Genomic DNA, 21,308 nt, shown 5'->3' on the forward strand with positions numbered 1-21,308 from the left:
CAGCTCGTCTACGGTGGAACACGCCGCCTCCACTCCAAACGTCTGGATCTGAACACAAACACAACGATAGAGGATCAGAGAAGCACCAGAACACGACGCATCACTTCCTGTAGCTCACATGAGGACGGATGAGACTAGAGCTACTAACACTACTACTATATAGTATGCGGAAAACAGTCTCGTATGTGCTTATACATAGTATTCGATGCAAGTGTAGGTCACATGACAGTGACAACAGGGCGAATGTAGCACGTCTGAACTTCATTGATATTAATTCCATTCAATTCACATTTATTTGTACAGCGCTTTTCACAATACTCATCGTTTCAAAGCAGCTTTACAGAAATGCATGAGTCCACATTACAGTTTAGAGTGATCTGATATCAGAGGTGACTGTCTAAGTTATGTGTTTCAACTTTCAGAAATGTACAAAATCACAGTTAGCTAAAAATGTATTAATTAAACACTGTAATAATTTAAGTCAGAAACTATGGAAGCTTGTTTCCGCCACTGAATAATAAATAAATAATAATAGCGACTTTTTCTCTCACAATTCTGACTTTTTTTCTCTGAATTTTGACTTTTTTTCTCAGAATTGCGAGATATGAAGTCACAATTCTGAGAAATAAAGTCGCAATTGCGAGATAAGTCAGAATCGTGAGAAATAAAGTCGCAATTGCGAGATAAGTCAGAGTCGTGAGAAATAAAGTCGCAATTGCGAGATAAGTCAGAATCGTGAGATATAAAGTAAGAATTGTGAGATATAAACTATTCCAAGGTAAAAAAAAAAAAAAAATCCTTAGAATTGGACTTTATATCTCACAATTCTGACTTTATAGGCCTATCTCGCAATTCTGAGATAAAAAGTCGCAATTATCTTTTCAAATGTTTTATTCTGTGGCGGAAACAAGCTTCCATAAGAAACAGTGAGCTCACTGACGTAATGAATACTTGTTTGTTAACAAATGATTATGACATTTAGAAAAATGTAGCAAACCAAATGTTATATAGAAAATACTTTTTTACCGGTCGTTTCAAACCAAATGTAGAGACTACTATACAGTTTCAGACGGCATCATTTATGACCATGGAATCCATACAAATTAAAACAGAAAAAATTTAATTTGTGAGAAATCAAAGTGATTTTATAGGCTCTAGATGAGCTTCATCAGTTCAGATCCACTACAGGACCGAGCGCTGTAATCGCAGGTCACATGACGAGTTGGGAAACTCAAGTGTGTGTGTCCTGAGCTCAAGTGTCCACTACACACACAGGCTGCCTTCACTTGAGCTTGTGCAATGACACTGTAATCTGCACTAAGCCTCAGCTCTGCTGGTCCACTGCTGGTCTCCACAGCTCCACAGGGCTTTCTGGGCGTCCGCAGCACAAGGTCAAACACAGTCAGACTCCAGCATCAACACAAAGCCCTATTGTGCCACCAGATTTCATCACTAGCATCATGCTAACTCAGGACTCAGGAAAACACGCCCTCGTCTCAGGAAACAGAGGAGCCGAAAACACACTCAGATTAACATCTGGTTCTGATGATGTCACTCACACAGGTTCAGCTGGAGAGTAAACAGGAAGATGGGCGCGTCAGCTGATCTGTGTGTGTGTGTGTGTGTGTGTGTGTGTGTGTGTGTGTGTGTGTGTGTGTGTGAGGAATGTGTGTGTTGGGTGTGTGAGACGCTTCACATCTGCCGGGAGAAGAGACTTTCTTTTCTCTTACGTGACGTACACTAGCAGTCCAAGTTTTGATCAGTAAGATTTTCAGTGTTTTTAGAATGAGTCTCTTCTGCTCATCAAGTGCATTTATTAAGTTGGCTTGAGAAAGCCAACTTACTGAAATCCTATTTAAACTTATTATTTTTCTTCTTACTCAGAAATTTGGGACACTAACTCCTCCTAGAGCTTTAACTCTACAAACTCCAAACTCGGGCCAGACCTTCAGACTGTTCTGACTTGGTGTGCTATATCTTTTCAGACTGATTTGACTTTCAGTTTTCTTAAAAATGAATATTAAACATCATAAAAATCCCATTGACTTTCATTGCAGAATGCTCAAATTGAGCCAAGACTACGGTGGCCCATTAGTGTACAAGCCAAAAACTCAAATCTAAAATCCCTGAAGCCCTAGACTCAATTAAACTACCATTCCAAATCTATCTATCTATCTATCTATCTATCTATCTATCTATCTATCTATCTATCTATCTATCTATCTATCTATCTATCTATCTTTCTTTCAAACTAATCTATCTATCATTTTTTCTTTGAAACTAATCTATCTATCATTCTTTCTTTTGAACTAATCTATCTATCTATCATTCTTTCTAACTAATATATCTTTCTTTCAACTAATCTATCATCTATCTCTTTCTAAGTAATCTATTTTCTTTCTTTCTTTTTAACTAATCTTTCTTTCTTTCTTTTTAACTAATCTATCTTTCATTCTTTTTTCTTTCTTTCTAACTAATCAATCGTTCTTTCTAACTGATCTATCTTTCTTTCTTTCTAACTATCTATCTATTTTTTCTTTCTAACTTCTATCTATCTATTTATCTATCTCTTTCTAAGTAATCTATCTTTCTATCTATCTATCTATCTATCTATCTATCTATCTATCTATCTATCATTCTTTCTTTCTTTCTAACTAATCTATCTATCATTCTTTCTAACTAATCTATCTATAATTCTTTCTAACTAATCTATCTATCATTCTTTCTTTCTAACTAATCTATCTATCATTCTTTCTTTCAAACTAATCTATCTATCATTCTTTCTTTTGAACTAATCTATCTATCATTCTTTCTAACTAATCTATCTATCATTCTTTCTTTCTAACTAATCTATCTATCATTCTTTCTTTCAAACTAATCTATCTATCATTCTTTCTTCTGAACTAATCTATCTATCATTCTTTCTTTATAACTAATCTATCTTTCTTTCTTTCTAACTAATCTATCTATCTGTCTTTCTTTATAACTAATCTATCTATCATTCTTTCTTTCAAACTAATCTATCTATCATTCTTTCTTTATAACTAATCTATCTATCATTCTTTCTTTATAACTAATCTATCTATCATTCTTTCTTTTGAACTAATCTATCTATCAATCTTTCTAACTAATCTATCTATCATTCTTTCTTTTGAACTAATATATCTTTCTTTCAACTAATCTATCATCTATCTCTTTCTAAGTAATCTATTTTCTTTCTTTCTTTTTAACTAATCTATCTTTCATTCTTTTCTTTCTTTCTAACTAATCATTCTTTCTTTCTAACTATCTATCTATTTTTTTCTTTCTAACTTCTATCTATCTATCTATCTATCTATCTATCTATCTATCTATCTATCTATCTATCTATCTATCTATCTATCTATCTATTTATCTATCTTTCCGTACGTGTTTTAATGTTTTAACCACAGAGATAATTGCTTATCATGATAATACCAGATTGTCTGAGAAAATAGTTTCGTACAAATAATGCCCAAGGCCTATCTGTTTCCATAAAAAATATAAATCAATTAAAAATACAATTCGGCCAGTGGAAAAGATTGAGAAAACTTTCTCTGAAATGTATTTTACACTATTTGATTTATGTATTCAAAAACAAGGCAAGGATATGCAACTACTTGATTTTTATTAATGTAATGTGTCTTGTACCGTTAAACGTTATCACGTGGATGAATAATAATATGCAAATGATATGCAGATGAGGATCTGCATAGTAAAACTAGGCGTTGTAAGCTCCATATATGGTTATTTCGGGGTGGAGACGCATGTGCGCACAATCTTCTGCTGACTGGGATTTATAAAGTGAATTCTGCGCAGGTTCTGGCGTACGAACGGTTTTATAAGTCTGAATATTTTTTTGCGTACGCCATTTTTGCCTTTCGGGCGCACGTACACTTTTAGTAAGGTTCCTACGCACAGTTTTATAAATGAGACCCCTGGTGTGTAGCCTATACGTGCATGTGTGTGTGTGTGTGTGTAGCCTATACATGCATGTGTTAGCTACTGTTAGCTTTTCAAAGTTACGCTGTGCACAGAAATCAGCAGTAAATCACAGCGCTGCTTCCCTTCAGTCTGAAACCACAGCTGACGCTCACACACACACACACACACACATCTGAAACCATAGCTGACACTCACACACAGACACACACACACACACACACACACACTCACACTCACACACACACATCTGAAACCATAGCTGACGCTCACAACACTAACACACACACTCACTCTCACACAACACACACACACACACACACACACACATCTAAACCATAGCTGACTGAAAACGGATTGAAAACCATTACTATTGAAAATTAACACAAATGGAAGAATCTGGGAATGAAATGATGTCATGAAACTTCCTCACACTCAAAGACAGTCAGTCTGATGTGACGCTCTTCTCTTCTTGAAGGCATAGACTGGTGTGTGTGTTTTCATGCATGTCTATTAAACTGACACTGAACGTCTGACGCATCGCTTCTCACGCTTCTGATTAGGGCTGTCACTTTTTATTCGATAATCTAATATGCATTCGAACATGATGTGAAATATCTATATATGATATGAATAATAAATAATGATATAAATATAAATATGGTATAACTATAAATAAACTTCGGTTTTTATTTCGTTTTGAATTGTTCTGTTTAAAAGTAGACATTTCAAGCTCTCTATACATGTCTCAGGTCTGTGAGGCGAGTAGGCTACCTCATACGCTGAGTTTCGGTTCATTTATGAGACGAGCTCCAGTTCACGCGCCGGCGCCTCCGTGTCCTGATTATCTATTGTCTACTATATTTATGCTATCTTATTTATTAAATCCAGGCAATTGGTTGATGAAACATTGATTAAAATTAAGATACAATTAATACAAAACGAAATTAAATTTAAAGACAGGCTTCTGCTTGAGGTCTCTGTGAAAGTTTTAAAGCAGTCTTTAGTGCCGCTTTCAGAGCTTTCAGTAACGGAGAACTGTCACGTTCCTAACATCGTTTTTTTCGTGAAATAAATTTCTAAATAAATGCGACTTATAGTCCAGTGCGACTTATATGTGATTTTTTCCTCTTCATGACGCATTTTTTGACTGATGCGACTTATAGTCCGGAGCGACTTATAGTCCGGAGCGACTTATAGTCCGGAAAATACGGTAACTTTTAAAGATGAGGTAGTTTTACTTACGCATCCTCGATGATCGTAGATATTCGAATACATTGCTTGATATTTGATACCCGTTCAAATTAGATTTTTCTCAAAAGTGACAGCCCTACTTCTGATGTCCTGTTGTGTTTCTCAATCATGACATTATAAACTCTGACAGTGGGATAATAATAATAATGCACATTATGTGACATCTTTAAATCTGTTTGATTTCATGTCTTGACTCTGTTTGTGATGTTAGAAATAGTGCTGATCTCCAGCCGAGTGTGTCATCAGACTCAACATGACCAGAGCTGGATGTTTCAGGAGGATGCTGGGATAGCTGTGACACACACACACACACACACACACACACAGCAGCGCGCGGATCAGGAGACACACGAGAGCTCGTTACTAACCAGTGCTAAACTGACTGTCACACAACAATCACTTAATATCGGTGAGTTTAATCAGCTCAACACACTGAACCTGTAGTGCGTGTCTGTCATCAATTACAACTGGACACACACACACACACACTAGGGCTGTCAACGAATATTCTAAATTCGAATATATATTCGAATAGTTTTAAAAAACAGAAATTCGAACGTGAAAATTAATATTCGAATGTGAATTTCGAATATGGAAAAACACGCCCGCGGAAGCAGAGGCGCGCTGCCTGAGGGACAGGTCACACGAGTCGCACTGTCTAGCACAGCGTCACTGCTGAAAGTCGACAGTGCACTAAAAGACAATGGAATAAATTGCAGTCAGTTTTTCCTTTTTTTAATACAAGCACCAATAATGTAAGTAGCCTTTTTCTTTTTTAATAGCACTTTATTTTTGATGAACCTCAGGGTAAAAGTTCTTTGTTGTCACATTTCTCGGAATTGTGTGCCTCATTTTATTTAACGTTAAACAGAAAAGTTCCATGTTTCCCACAGCTCGCTCTGAGCTTTCAATGTCGGTTCTGTACTGTAAAACTTCAATTAATGTTAATAAATTTGTTTCAATCACTGAATGAAGCCTGCTATATTTGGGACAAGAGTCGCGACCTTAAATTGCTTGCACAAAACTCTTGATCAGCACTGAACATGTGCTTATTGTTGTTCATTTAAACCGTTATGCGCAGAGAGAGAGAGAGCGCGAGGGCGCGAGAGAGAGAGAGAGAGAGAGAATACCTGTGAGTGAGCGAGACTGAGGTCTGCGGTCTTGGCCATTAGTTTATTTACTTGGTTTTGTGTTGGTAATACATTGTCAAATATGTTTAAACTTAAATTAACTACCTATACAAGTAGTTATGTATGTCTCTTTGTATTAATTTGTCCTGTTATTGACGTAATGCAGGATGCGTAATGCGCATTGACAAAATGCGCAACCAGATGTTCGAATAGTTCGAATATTCGTGTGTTTTTTAGAGGGAATATTCGAACGTCATTTTTGAGCAATTTTGACAGCCCTAACACACACACACGGACTCTCACTCACACACATTATCGGTGAGTTTAATCAGCTCAACACACTGAACCTGTAGTGTGTGTCTGTCATCAATTACAACTGAACACACACACACAGAGACTCTCTCTCTCTCTCTCACACACACACAGACTCTCACTCACACACACACACAGAGACTCTCTCTCTCTCTCTCTCACACACACATAGACTCTCACTCACACACACACACACACACATTATTCTCGGTGAGTTTAATCAGCTCAACAGTCATCAATTACAATTGAACACACACGCGCACACACACACACACACACACACACACAGAGAGAGAGAGAGACTCTGACTCACTCTCTCTCACATGATCAGATGCTTGAACAGACAGTCATCAATCAATCAATGATCAATAGGTGATCAGAGTCACTCAATCATCTCTATAATCAGCTGATCTGAGGTCAGTGCACTACTAAACTCTGTATAATCTGAACTGATGTAATGTGTGGATTACTGTAGTTTCAGGAACAGAACAGTAGATTACAGTAGCGGCTCTTGCCCTGTACTGGTCTGAGTCCAGTTCCACCAGCAGCAGAGACTACCAGTGCGTCAGACACTCGGACACTCACTGTACAGTATTATATACAGTACAATACACCTTTCCCTGTAACTCACAGTTATTATGAGCAGCACTACAGGAATCAGACGCATAACTTGTCATTCTAGTGCGAGTCGTTTATAACCGGCCACAGATCAGGTTATTACTGTGATATTACAGTAATCAGAGAGTAAGACTGGATACTACAATTGCTGAGACTATAGTGCTTTAACGTGACAGGAATCATTAATCGCTTTATATATTTGTTTTTCTATATTGCTGGGGACTTAAACATGAATACACACACACACACACACACTCACGAGGACCTAAAGTGAAGATACAAGCTTATAAATCAGAACAGAATGAGTTTTCTGGAAAATGTAAAAATGCAGAGGGTTGTGTGTGTGTGTGTGTGTGTGTGTGTGTGAGAGAGAGAGAGAGAGAGAGAGAGAGAGAGAGAGAGAGAGAGAGAGAGAGAGAGAGAGAGAGAGAGAGTAAATGTAAACAGATGAAGCCAGTTATATAGAATCAAGCTCCAGATCTCATCATAACCCCATTAAGCAGCAGATATCAGTACAGGAGAGTTAGTCTAGATAGTGATATCATAATATATATGTATATATGTCAGATATAGAGCTAAACTCACCCATGTCAGGAGACTCTCGCACAGCTCGACCCGGTCCACCGTCTCCGGCGCGCTCATGTTCGCTCGGACTGAGAACTGATGCTTAATCGCGCGAATCTCCGGGGGAATATATATATAAAATGAGTGCCTGTGCGATTAATGTCCGATTATGAGAGAAATCCTGTCGAATTAATGTGTCGAAATGTGCTTTAGCTGAATAAAGCGGCGGTGACAGACACACAGTAGCGGACTCTCCCTCAGACACACGGGGTCCTTCAGCTGCCACCCTGCAGGATCGGGACACCTAATGCCTGAAGGAAAATCACGCTGAAGAAAACTGCTTTCGTGACGACATGGATTAAAAACGGAGGATATTTATTTTAAAATATGAAAAAATAGGATGAGAAAATCACGCACAATAACACTTGAAGTGAGACAGGCAGTGAAACGGACCGCTTTTAACCCGGTGATGACGAATGCGGAAATTTGTTCGTTTTTTTTTTAGAGGTATTTATATGGGGTGTGATTGTATAAGATAAATAAGGGTGATATATTGATTGTGTTTTTTTCTCTGTTCTCTTCAGAATGTAAGTAAGCCTGTTGTGTGTTCCGTCCTCCAGAGCGACAGGCGGCGCTCGAGCGCTCACACCAGCCAAAGGAAGGACCCCTGAAGGAGGAATGCGGAACTGATTCCGCCCATTAGCGCAAACACACACACACTAAACAGTTTTCTTTGCGAAAGTGTGTTTGAGGCCTGAAACTGGGGAGTGTTTTCTCATGTAAGTGTTTGAACAGCAGCCAATAGCCGCGTTTCCACTGTCGGGCCAAAAGCGGGCGTGCTAGTGCGTGCCAGGGCCAGTCGCGTTTCCACTGTCACTTCCGGGGCTTCCTCGGGCCTCGTCGGGGCTCCTCGGGGCCAACGGACAGGGGTTCTGGCCCGCCGAATACCTTGGTCCAAAGCTCGGGCCAGCTCGGGCTTGAGGAGTGGCAGAGGCGGGGTTAGCCTGAGTCTGGAGATATACCGGCTAACATCAGCATTAAAGATTCTCAACTCACTTTCATGTTTGAATACCTTCAGAATCCACACCGGATTCTGATCTCTGTATGAGGCAGGAATATTTATACACGATGCAAAAGATATGCACGCTAAATTACCATAGTAAATATGACCGCTTGAAGAAATCAGACTAATCATAATGGCTATCACAATCATGTCTTTACTGTATCTGCCAGTACGTCTCGTCTCTTTATACCGGACTAACATTAAATAAAGCAACTTTTCTTTCCCGAGAGCTTCCTCTGACTGGATATAACTATCCTCCTGGGAGAGATGCTGGAGCTCGTCAGGTCGTGTTTGTGGTGGCATATTTGTAGGAATGATCATTCTTTCTAACTGTGATGTAAACATGTCCTGTAACTTACAAATAAACAGAAACAGCCTCTACTGAATACGTAAGTGTGTCCTCGCTTTCTTTTGTGAAATAGACCTAACGGTAAACCACTTTATTTTAGTGTGACTAATGTGCAATTTTGATACAGTTAATTACTTATGATCAATGTATCACTTTTTATTGTAAAACATCGATGCTTGGGTTTTAAATCTTTAGGTAAACAACAAGAATGCCAGCAAACGGTCGCTTTTATCATGTTTATCTCGCTAGTTTTCAGTGATTTCTTTCTGAAAAAACTTCTGTTAGTTGGTGAAATGATGTGTGTGTGTGCCGTTGTTCCAGAGAGAGGTGTGTTACGGGTGTGTTTTAGTGAAGCGCTGTGGAGCTTCAGCCCGACGGTGGAAACGCAGTGGTTTAGGGTTCAGTGCTCCAGTCTCGAGGCTATTAGCCCCGCCGCCCGTTTACAGCCCGGCTAGCACTGGCCCGACGGTGGAAACACGGCTACTGACGGCATCTGTGTGTGTGTGTGTGTGAGAGTGTGAGAGAGAGAGAGTGTGTGTGTGTGAGAGAAAGAGAGAGAGAGTGTGTGTGTGTGTGTGTGTGTGAGAGAGAGAGAGAGAGAAAGAAAGTGTGTGTTGTGTTGTGACATGTTGTGTTGTGTTATACACAGAGCTGGAGGATATGAGCAGGCGTAATGGAAGCGAGCGAGTGTTTGGACGGTTCTCTGGTTCCAGAGGAAGATTCGCTCATTGAAGGTGTGAGTGACCCGGTTCTGCTGGTTCTGGTGCTCAGCGTGACCTTTCTGTTCGGCCTGGCGACGCTGCTCTGCAGGTGAGACGACACCTGACCTCTGACCCCTGACCTCACACCAGATCACTCATACTCACACACGATACAATCTCTTCTCTCAGGAATGAGCAGCAGCGGATCCACCCGGAGAACCAGGAGCATGTGCGTGTGGTGCGAGAACAGCTTCAGTCCGAGCAGGTGTGTGTGTGTGTAGGAACATTATCACCTGTGTTTATCATATCAGGGTTTGTTCTCAGCTGATCAGCAGTGTTGGGGAAAGTTACTTTTTAAAAAGTAATGTTACAATATTGCGTTACTCCCTTAAAAAGTAACTACTCGTGTTACTTTACTTTTTTAGAAAAGTAGTGTGTTATAATATTGTGTTCGTCCCATAAAAAGTAACCAATTGCGTTACTTAGTTACTTTTTTTAAAAGTAGTGTGTTACAATATTGCGTTCGTCCCATAAAAAGTAACCAATTGCGTTACTTAGTTACTTTTTTTAAAAGTAGTGCGTTACAATATTGTGTTCGTCCCATAAAAAGTAACCAATTGCGTTACTTAGTTATTTATTTTTAGAAAAGTAGTGTTACAATATTGCGTTCGTCCCATAAAAAGTAACCAATTGCGTTACTTAGTTACTTTTTTAGAAAAGTAGTGCGTTACAATATTGCGTTCGTCCCATAAAAAGTAACCAATTGCGTTACTTAGTTACTTTTTTAGAAAAGTAGTGCGTTACAATATTGTGTTCGTCCCATAAAAAGTAACCAATTGCGTTACTTAGTTACTTTTTTAGAAAAGTAGTGCGTTACAATATTGTGTTCGTCCCATAAAAAGTAACCAATTGCGTTACTTAGTTACTTTTTTTTAAAGTAGTGTGTTACAATATTGCGTTCGTCCCATAAAAAGTAACCAATTGCGTTACTTAGTTACTTTTTTTAAAAGTAGTGCGTTACAATATTGTGTTCGTCCCATAAAAAGTAACCAATTGCGTTACTTTGTTACTTTTTTTTAAAAGTAGTGCGTTACAATATTGCGTTCGTCCCATAAAAAGTAACCAATTGCGTTACTTAGTTATTTATTTTTAGAAAAGTAGTGTTACAATATTGCGTTCGTCCCATAAAAAGTAACCAATTGCGTTACTTAGTTACTTTTTTAGAAAAGTAGTGCGTTACAATATTGCGTTCGTCCCATAAAAAGTAACCAATTGCGTTACTTAGTTACCTTTTAAAAAGTAGTGTGTTACAATATTGCGTTCGTCCCATAAAAAGTAACCAATTGCGTTACTTAGTTACTTTTTTAGAAAGTAGAGTAGAGTAGTGTAGAGTACAGTAGAGTTAGCGTACAGTAGAGTACAGTAGGCAAGATCAGAAGCAAGTACGTTGGTCAATAAAGTGAGATTAAATGCATACAAATGTATGTTTTATTTAACATATTTAGTTATTGGAGGTTTGCATAGTATTCTGATTCTGCATTTCACTGATTTTATTCATTTTGGGGAATATTGAATCTTTTTTTGTGCAAGTGAGATGAGGAAATGCTCACATTTAGTCTAGATCTACAATAACCATCATGTTCACACACACACACACACACACACACACACACACACACACACACACACACACACACGCCACCTCTGCACTTAGATTTGTCTCAACATGGGGACGAGAGCTGTCAGTCAATAAATAGGAAAGCATTTGAAAAAGTAATTCAGATATTTTGATGTAAATTTTAAAAGTAATGCGTTACTTTACTAGTTACTTGAAAAAGTAATCTGATTACCTAACTCAAGTTACTTGTAATGAGTTTCCCCCAACACTGGAGATCAGTGACGTCAGGGTTTCTGTGAGGCTGTTCTGAACCGGTGTGTGTGTGTGTGTGTGTGTGTGTGTGTGTGTGTGCAGGGCTCGTCCCCGGAGACGAGGCATCAGTTCTACTCGGACATGTCGTGTCCCGTGTGTCTCCAGCAAGCGGTTCTGCCCGTCGAGACCAACTGTGGGCATCTCTTCTGCGGTGAGCACCAGTTTACACCAGTTTACACCGGTTTACATCGGTTTACATGCACAGCTTCTGTTTCATTCCGATTGATGAATCTGAATGTAGTGTTACGCTAAACATGTGATCGGGTTGATGTGTGCGTTTATATGTCGTAAATGGACTGCATTTATATAGCGCTTTCACAGACCTATGGCCACCAAAGCGCTTTACATAGCCTCACATTCACCCATTCACACACCGACGGCGGTGTCAGCCATGCAAGGCGCCATCCAGCTCGTCGGGAGCAGCTGGGGTTAGGTGTCTTGCTCATGGACACCTCGACACTTGTTCAGGGGATTGAACCACCAACCTTCCGGTTTGTAGACAACCTACATGAACCACTAAGCCACTGCCGCCCCACAAGTCACAAGCTTCAAATCGGGATATATTTTTCTACACTATTTCTACATCATTACGTTATTTCTATGTTACGTTTTTTCTACGTCATTAAGCTATTTCTACCAAGTCATTACGGATTTTCAATCTGGTCAAGTGTTTACATGTTCTCTCTCGATCGCATTAGAAAAGGAATAAACCGCTTCTTTCAATCGGAGCGAAGTCTCTCTGGGATCGAGCTCAATCGGATCGATTAAGGTGTTTTACATGAAGGCTTTTCAGTGCGATTGAGCCGTCAGTCCCATTACTAACGGATTATCTGGTTGCATGTAAAGCGCAGGTGAGCCGATCGAGCTGCTGAAACGTGTGTGTGTGTGTCTTTCGCAGGTCCGTGTATCGTGGCGTACTGGCGTTACGGAGCGTGGCTCGGCGCAATCAACTGCCCCATCTGCAGGCAAATGGTGAATCTCAGATCAGATGTGGATTTATGATTTGTATGATATTTTTGACTCAGTTCTGCGCTCGCATCAGTGGCTTAAAGCATCATAATCAGGGTTTGGAATTAACTTTTTCACTCACCAGCCAATTTGGCTACAAAATGTTTGAGTTACCGGCCATTCAGAACTTCAGCTAGCCAAGAAGAAGAAACCAGATTAACTACATTACAGCTTATATATTATACATTTGGATTTCAAACATTCAGTTCTTATTCAAATAAAGTCCTGTCATCCAGCATCTCCTCTTCCTCTTTCATCCTCATCCTTTTCCCCAAAACTGTGTTTTATGTGTTCAAATACAGTACAAAGAACATCTAAGAAATGTAGGATAATCGTCACTATTGCTTCAATGCACATGAACATGCGCACCGTTATATGTTGTGTAGTGACGTGTGTGTTCAGGTAAGCAGATATGAGCAGATTCTGTGCAATACGCTGTATTTAATATATCATGATGACTCACGAGTATTTGTGCTAAATCTGCACAGATTTGTCTTATCTGCATCTGGCGGGTGTTAGTTTCAGACCCTGATCGTAATCCTGTCAGTAAACCTGTATGAGGCAGATGTGTGTTGACCCTTGACCTTTATCGGTGTGTCAGGTGACCCTGCTGTTCCCGCTCTTCCACGACACTGGTCCCAGCGCTGCGACTGCAGACGGACAAGTGGAACCGGTTCTGATCCTCACCGACATCAACGATTACAACCGCAGGTTCTCTGGTCAGCCGCGCTCCGTGAGTCTGAACATCGTCCTCATCTTCCTCATCTTCCTCATCTGATCCGTCTCTGCCAGCGGAGATCTTAATCATCACTTTAAAACTCAAAATTATGACATACTAAATTAAAATTACGAGAGTAAATTTGTATATTATGACCTAAAAAGTTATAATTATGAGATAAAAAGTTGAAACTGTGACATACAAAATCATAACTTTTTATCTCAATTCGGACTATTTAATCTCATAATTGACAAAGTTTGTCAGTTATGACTTGGTATGTCATAATTTTGACTTTAAGCACGGTTTACCCTCATCCTTCCCTCGGGTCATTTTGACCGAAAATATATATTTTTTAAATGTTAAAAATTGAGTGTTCATCAGAGGGTCCAAGACTCCAGGACTTTTGTCACACTTAAACCACAAATACACACAAAAAAATCTAATGGATTTGAGGAGTTTTGTGGTTGAAATTTAAAAAAGTAACAAATCAATTTGCCTCCCTTAGGAATGAATGTAATACGAGGAACGCTTCAGTTCACAAAAAAAACTAAAAATTCAAACTAAAAATGCTAAAACTTCACCAAAAAATGATTGTATAACGTCTACATGTGTATCTGAATGCACACTGAAGTAAACTGGCTTTAGGACCCAGAGGAACAGCTCATTTACTCCATATAGAGATATAAGGACATCTAGAGTCATGAAATATCATCTTATATTATTATTTTCCCACAAGAGGTCGGCAAACCTCTTACAATGTAAGATATTTAGAGCTGAATTAAAAGGGTTATTCATGAAATTATGAGTTATTTTGAAAGTTGAAAGAATGTGAGGAATGTGCTTAAATTACTATTTATTTATTATTTATTGATCAAATCTAGTCATTTAAAGGTAAATAAAAAATCTCCAAAAAAATTGCCTATAAAAATTGCATTTTTTTTTTTGGCAAAATGAAATAAGCTTTCTGGACAAAAAAAATAAATATATAATTTTAGGGTTAGGGTCATTTTGACTCGTGAGGGAAAGATGAGTTACAAAGTGCGAGGGAAGAATGAGGGTTAATTTTTCTTATGTGGTGGAACTGGGCTTATTTTACGAACACAGGCCAACAACATTCACTGCCGTCACAATCAGTCGATGTCTGGGAAGATCAGTTTGAGTAATAATGCTGATTTAATCCTGGATGTTGTCATGGCCTCGATACACTGCAGGCGAAATCACTGACGTCATCCATCAAAATCAGGCCGAACGAAGTTAGTTTGGAGTTCGAAACCCATCATCATCATAAAAGTTCTCTTGGCTGGTACAACCCTCTGAACTCCCATTGGTCCGTGGTGATGATGTAATGGGTGGGTGTGGCTCTGAAGCTCCGCCTTCTTTGAGGTGTACATCTTCAGTTGATTTATTTATTGTCCTTTAACCAGGTAAAAAAAAACCGAAAAATCTATTTTTCAGAAGTGACAATGATACAGTTATAAAACACCACAATATCTTTACACATGTAAAAATATATGCAGATTCTTCCTTTAACTCCTCACCGACCACTGACTCAAGTCTGCATCTTCAAATCATTTGGTCCAGTGTTGGATCACTGTGTGCGGCTGCAAACCCAAAGCTTGTTTTCCTAACTCAGTTCGTACAGACGGACCTGGAAGGGTTGAAGGAACAAAGATATAAAGGCAAAACTGATGTGTAAACATGCGGGTACCAGTGCAGTGAAGACCAACATACTCTATTATACAGCTCACAATCATGAGTTCTGAAATTACTATTCGTTATAAACCCGAACGCACCGTGATAAAGCGTGTCTAAGGAACATAGAAGTCAATTTATACAAAACATCTCCGTAATCAAGAGCTGTGATGAAGGTGGAAGAAACTAACATGAAAAACAGCCTTTGTTTCTAAAATAAAACCCCAGTTTGAGTTGATTTACATGATATTTAATAGATAGAGATTCATCAAATATAAAACCAAGATATCTGTATTCTGTCTCAACTTCTGTTCCCTGTTAGTTTCTAACCACTGATGATAGATTTGTTGCTTGTTTCTTTGATCGTGGAAATAACATGACTTTAGTTTTATTAGCTTTCAAAGTCAAATCGAAGCATCAAAGCACATGGAAGGAGACGGCAGGAAAGACACAGCTTGATGTCATTCGGGTGCACTGCCATAAATCACTGCGTCGGCAGCATGAACAATGAAAACGTACATTTCTAATGTTAAAATCAAGATGATTAATATAGATAATAAAAAGTAAAGGTCCCAAAACCGAGCCCTGAGGAACACCCCTCATCATCTATGACCTCGCGTTCACACACGTCGTGTTCGTGTCCACTGAAGGGTTCTCTAGATACACCAGGAGATGGTGTGATTGACAGGAGATGGTGTGATTGACAGGAGATGGTGTGATTGACAGGAGATAGTGTGATTGACAGTCCTGTTGATTTGAGTCTAGATTTCAATATACTGAAATCAGCAGAATCAAATGCCTCTGTTTTTCTTTCTATAATAATAAATGATTAAGATATTATATCTTATATAATTATCACTCTGCTGTGATCAATCACCAATGAGGGTGATTGACAGTATTGAGAGGAAAGAGCACGGCACATATTTACATATTCATCTATTCGCTAACAGTATAAAGGGAAGAACACTGTTTGCTGTGAGTGTAACGGGTCATGTGGTCTCAGGGGGCGAGGCGTTCTCATTCTAGAGCGCGTTTGATTGGACGGCAGTGTGAGTACGGCTGAATGACTGCATGTTTGCATTGGCTCAGTGTCCCAGATGTTAAGTGTGTGTGTGTGTGCAGCTGCTGGACCGGCTCCGGGACGTCCCCACGCTGCTCCGGCACGCCTTCAGAGAGGTGTTCTCCGTGGGAGGCCTGTTCTGGATGTTCCGGCTGCGGATCCTGCTGGTTCTGCTGGGAGCGCTGGTGTATCTGGCGTCTCCGCTCGACTTCATCCCCGAGGGGGTCGTGGGTCTGCTGGGCTTCCTCGACGACTTCTTCGTCATCCTCCTGCTCTTCATCTACATCTCCATCATGTACCGTGAGGTGGTGACCCAGAGACTGGCCGGATGAGGACCGGCGACCCGCTTCACTGAGCAACATCTCCAAAGACCCAGACGCCTTTACTTCATAAGAACACGTTCGATTAAACCTCATAAATCTCTGTTCTCAGCACAACCCAAAGTCGGACTCGTCGAGCAAACGCCTCAAGGGTTTATGGGTGCACATCATTATTGTGTTTATAATAATAATAGCTTTTGTTCTGTGGATTTCCAGCTTGTCCTGCTTCACTTTATGAACAACATCTCCAGCTGGAGATTCAGACCTTTACTTCATAAGAACACGTTCAGCTCATGAACCTGCTGTTCTCTCTCCACACAAACACCGAAACATGACGGAGCTGAAGAAGAGTTTCAGCCTGTCAATCAAACTGAGCCGACGTTTGCATTAAAGAGATTCTGACAAATGCAATGTTGAATTACTTGATGATCCTTTGAAGTGTTACAAACTACTACATTAGAAAGAGAAAAGCGTGTTTTTACAATAAAACGCCTTCATTCGTCGTCCTCTGATAAAGCAGCACGATATCTCGTTGTTGTTGTTTGGCTTTTATTGCATAGGAAGTGAGGAACAGGATAATTACCAGAATGCTCATGAAACTGTTCCTCATTGGTTCTGTTCGCTGACTCTGAGATCGACACGTTTATCCAGGCTTAGAGGAAACTGTTGTGTTTACAATTTCTCAGCTTAAAGTCCTTATGAAATCAAAACAAACAATTCTTGTGTTTTTATTGGAATATTACAGTGTTTATTCTGAATGATTTACAGGTGCACATCATTATTGTGTTAATAATGTTGAATGAGAATAAGTTCCTCTTGCAGCATCTCTTCTCTTCTCTGATGATGTGGGCGGGGCTATAACCTGTCACTCTCAGATGAGATCAGCCAATAGCAAACCTCAACCATCCAATCAATTCTCACGGACACAGTCAAGCCCCGCCCACATGTGTTCTCGTTCCTGAAGCGCTTCACTCGATATACAACACAATAGAGGAGAGAAGACCAGCGCAACTTCTATTTCATGACGAGTTTAACTACTAATGACAGTCTGTTCTATGAATGAGGCATTTTACTATCGGATCAGCGCTGAGTTCTCCGTGTCAAGGGCATATGTGTGATTATACACCCCAAATAATCCTCTTATGACGATATAATCATATAATCAGGGTCTGCATGTTCAATGTGAGGCTGTCACTGACTAGCGCTCGACTCTGAGGTTTCCTTGTAGAAGTTCAAAATAACCACAATCATTCCTGTTAAGGGTTAGATGAGCTTCTGCAGAGTGTGTGTGTGTGTGTGTGTGTGTGTGTGTGTGTGTACTTGTACAACTATCTCTGTGAGGACCAGTTTGAGTGTTAGACCACTGGAGTGAGGACAGAGAGAGTAAAGTGAGGACATGTTGGCCGGTCCTCAGTCTCTGAGAGCCTTTAAAGGCCTGTTTGAGGGTCAAGACTTGGTTTTAGGGATAAGGTTATAATGAGGTTTAGGGTCAGGGGTCGGGTTAGGCACTTAGTTGTGATGGGTAAGGTTAGGGTAAGCGGCTAGAGATTGAATTGTGTCAATGAATGTCCTCAAATAGATAGATGTACAAGAGTGTGTGTGTGTGTCTGTGTCTGTGTCTCTCTGTCTCTGTCTGTCTGTCTGTGTGTGTGTGTGTGTGTGTGTGTGTGTGTGTGTGTGTGTGTGTGTGTGTGTGTGTGTGTGTGTGTGTGTGTGTGTGTGTGTGTGTGTGTGTGTGTGTGTGTGTGTGTGTGTGTGTGTGTGTGTGTGTGTGTGTGTGTGTGTGTGTGTGTGTGTGTGTGTGTGTGCGCGCGCGTGCTGGTGCTGACCAGCAGGGGGCAGCAGAGGCGCGTCGATCTCACCACACGTGATTAAACTCAGCTGTCACTGAACATTCCAGTCGCTCCACCAGGGAATGAGGGAATGAGCGGCTTTGCAGGAAAAATCACCAGAATGCGTTTTGGGAGTAATGGGAGATTTTATCCTCAAATCTTAGTAAAGCCTCATTTCACTGTTTCTGCTCTTTGAAATCATATTTTAAAATCTTATGATGTCGTGTTCAGCCTCTAGTGGCTTTTGCTTTGATAAAATAATAAAAGAGATGAAAGCTTAATACATAATTCCATGTATGAATAGTGTTGTGTTGCAGCTGGATTAGCATTGTTTGTGTTCGTGTCAGTATTATTATCATTAACCCTAACCCTACTACAACATATTGTTGTTAATTGGTGAAAGCTGAAAAAAAAGATGGAAATAAGTTGAATTACTGACTAATTAAAAAAGAATTAGAAATATATAAAAATCACAAATTGACAAAAGCACATAAAATAACCAAAACTGGAACTGAAATGAAAAATATGAATATAAAAGCCAGTTGAAAAGATAACTGATACCTGATTGAAATGTGAGATGTTGGAGCTGTAAGTACATGACTGAACACAGTGCCATGCGTGACCTTTGACCTCAGAGAAATTATGCAGGTAATGCATTCTGGGAAATGATGTGTTCTTCAATGTCACAAAAACTGCCAAACCGTGCTGTCATTCAAAGTGTGTCTTTTGTTTTAAAAAATAAATATTTTCACTTATTGGTGTTACTTAATGAATTGGAATTTTTGAATTTGTTTAGATTTCAGTAAAAAAAAAAATGTACTTCCTTAATTCAAATGTCTGTTTCTACCTCAGGGTTGGAAGTGTAATTCGAAAAGCATTTTGTACTGAATTGTGTGTGTGTGTGTGTGTGTGTGTGTGTGTGTGTGTGTGTGTGTGTGTGTGTGTGGTGCTGAATCCAGCTGTTACCCAGCATTCACTCCTGCATGAGTTGCGATGGCTCTGGTTTGTGTCAGTAATGAGTGTTTAATGTGCTCCAGTGGACGCTTGTAAATGTCAGTGATCAGGGAGTGTGACGGGGCATGACATCACGATCCCTGCGCTCGTCTTCAGTGTGTGTGTGTGTGTGTGTGTGTTTGTGTGTGTCCTGCGGTTACAGGCCTCGGCCAAGATGCACTCACTCCAATCAGAAGTGACGTCTCCAGCATGTTTGCTCGTGTGTGTGTGAGAGAGAGAGAGTGTGTGTGTGTTTGTGAGAGAGAGAGAGAGAGAGAGAGAGAGAGAGAGAGTGTATGTGTGTGAGGGAGTGTGTAAGTCAAGTCACCTGTATTTCTATAGCGCTTTATACAATACAGATTGTTTCAAAGCAGCTCTACAGAGATAACAGGAATATAATGGATTTCGTCTGTTGTTCAACTGAAGTCAGTTCAGTGTTGATTTGACTACATCATGTGTTGTGGTCGTGTCTAGGAGCAGGTCCTCCATCTGATCTGGATACGGCCTGGATCCGGCTGACTACATCATGTGTTGTGGTCGTGTCTAGACGCAGGTCCACCATCTGATCTGGATACGGCCTGGATCCGGCTGACTACATCATGTGTTGTGGTCGTGTCTAGGCGCAGGTCCTCCATCTGATCTGGATACGGCCTGGATCCGGCTGACTACATCATGCGTTGTGGTCGTGTCTAGGCGCAGGTCCTCCATCTGATCTGGATACGGCCTGGATCCGGCTGACTACATCATGTGTTGTGGTCGTGTCTAGACGCAGGTCCACCATCTGATCTGGATACGGCCTGGATCCGGCTGACTACATCATGTGTTGTGGTCGTGTCTAGGCGCAGGTCCTCCATCTGATCTGGATACGGCCTGGATCCGGCTGACTACATCATGCGTTGTGGTCGTGTCTAGGCGCAGGTCCTCCATCTGATCTGGATACGGCCCGGATCCGGCTGACTACATCATGCGTTGTGGTCGTGTCTAGGCGCAGGTCCTCCATCTGATCTGGATACGGCCTGGATCCGGCTGACTACATCATGCGTTGTGGTCGTGTCTAGGCGCAGGTCCTCCATCTGATCTGGATACGGCCTGGATCCGGCTGACTACATCATGCGTTGTGGTCGTGTCTAGGCGCAGGTCCTCCATCTGATCTGGATACGGCCTGGATCCGGCTGACTACATCATGCGTTGTGGTCGTGTCTAGGCGCAGGTCCTCCATCTGATCTGGATACGGCCTGGATCCGGCTGACTACATCATGCGTTGTGGTCGTGTCTAGGCGCAGGTCCTCCATCTGATCTGGATACGGCCCGGATCCGGCTGACTAGATCATGCGTTGTGGTCGTGTCTAGGCGCAGGTCCTCCATCTGATCTGGATACGGCCTGGATCCGGCTGACTACATCATGCGTTGTGGTCGTGTCTAGGCGCAGGTCCTCCATCTGATCTGGATACGGCCCGGATCCGGCTGACTACATCATGCGTTGTGGTCGTGTCTAGGCGCAGGTCCTCCATCTGATCTGGATACGGCTCGGATCCGGCTGACTGCGTCATGTGTTGTGGTCGTGTCTAGGCGCAGGTCCTCCATCTGATCTGGATACGGCCCGGATCCGGCTGACTGCGTCATGTGTTGTGGTCGTGTCTAGGCGCAGGTCCTCCATCTGATCTGGATACGGCCCGGATCCGGCTGACTGCGTCATGTGTTGTGGTCGTGTCTAGGCGCAGGTCCTCCATCTGATCTGGATACGGCTCGGATCCGGCTGACTACATCATGCATTGTGGTCGTGTCTAGGCGCAGGTCCACCATC

The 21,308-nt window shown here is 40.9% G+C and overlaps 2 protein-coding genes across 6 annotated transcripts in view; one reads left to right on the forward strand and one right to left on the reverse strand.

Annotated features, from left to right (window-relative positions):
* Positions 1-8,130, reverse strand: part of hook3 (hook microtubule-tethering protein 3) — a 41,377-nt gene extending 33,247 nt beyond the window's left edge. For 2 of the 3 annotated variants that reach the window (XM_082171571.1, XM_082171572.1), the window contains exons 1-2: positions 7,860-8,129; positions 1-48 (exon numbers count right to left, since the gene is read on the reverse strand). The exon at positions 1-48 is cut by the window's left edge and continues 38 nt beyond it. In XM_082171571.1, coding sequence (XP_082027697.1) covers positions 1-48; positions 7,860-7,916 — 105 coding nt within the window. In that variant the 5' untranslated portion in view covers positions 7,917-8,129. Of the gene's footprint in view, positions 49-7,859 lie in introns of all 3 variants that reach the window. The other variant, XR_014206448.1, reaches the window with a different exon arrangement.
* Positions 8,131-8,467: 337 nt separating this feature from the next.
* rnf170 (ring finger protein 170) lies at positions 8,468-19,339 on the forward strand. 3 transcript variants are annotated; one of them, XM_082171585.1, is made up of 7 exons: positions 8,468-8,617; positions 9,900-10,060; positions 10,141-10,216; positions 11,924-12,032; positions 12,780-12,853; positions 13,491-13,622; positions 16,422-19,339. In XM_082171585.1, exons 2-7 carry the CDS (start codon positions 9,924-9,926, stop codon positions 16,689-16,691), a joined length of 798 nt encoding a protein of 265 aa, XP_082027711.1. In that variant the 5' UTR covers positions 8,468-8,617; positions 9,900-9,923; the 3' UTR covers positions 16,692-19,339. The 3 variants fall into 3 exon arrangements, with proteins under 3 accessions (XP_082027711.1, XP_082027713.1, XP_082027712.1); XM_082171587.1 differs by lacking the exon at positions 8,468-8,617 and adding an exon at positions 8,626-9,290; XM_082171586.1 differs by lacking the exon at positions 8,468-8,617 and adding an exon at positions 9,341-9,751.
* Positions 19,340-21,308: the final 1,969 nt, after the last annotated feature.

This window comes from Leuciscus leuciscus (genome assembly GCF_965113295.1).
Source record: "Leuciscus leuciscus genome assembly, chromosome: 5".
NCBI classification, from domain to species: Eukaryota; Metazoa; Chordata; class Actinopteri; order Cypriniformes; family Leuciscidae; genus Leuciscus; species Leuciscus leuciscus.

What these genes read in the sequence shown, in the direction of transcription:
- rnf170 (XM_082171585.1), top strand. Translation starts at nt 9,924, where the DNA reads ATGGAAGCGAGCGAGTGTTTGGACGGTTCTCTGGTTCCAGAGGAAGAT. An exon ending in GCCCCATCTGCAGGCAAATG is followed by an intron (nt 12,854 to 13,490) that starts GTGAATCTCAGA and finishes TCGGTGTGTCAG; the next exon opens with GTGACCCTGCTGTTCCCGCT. An exon ending in TCTCTGGTCAGCCGCGCTCC is followed by an intron (nt 13,623 to 16,421) that starts GTGAGTCTGAAC and finishes GTGTGTGTGCAG; the next exon opens with CTGCTGGACCGGCTCCGGGA.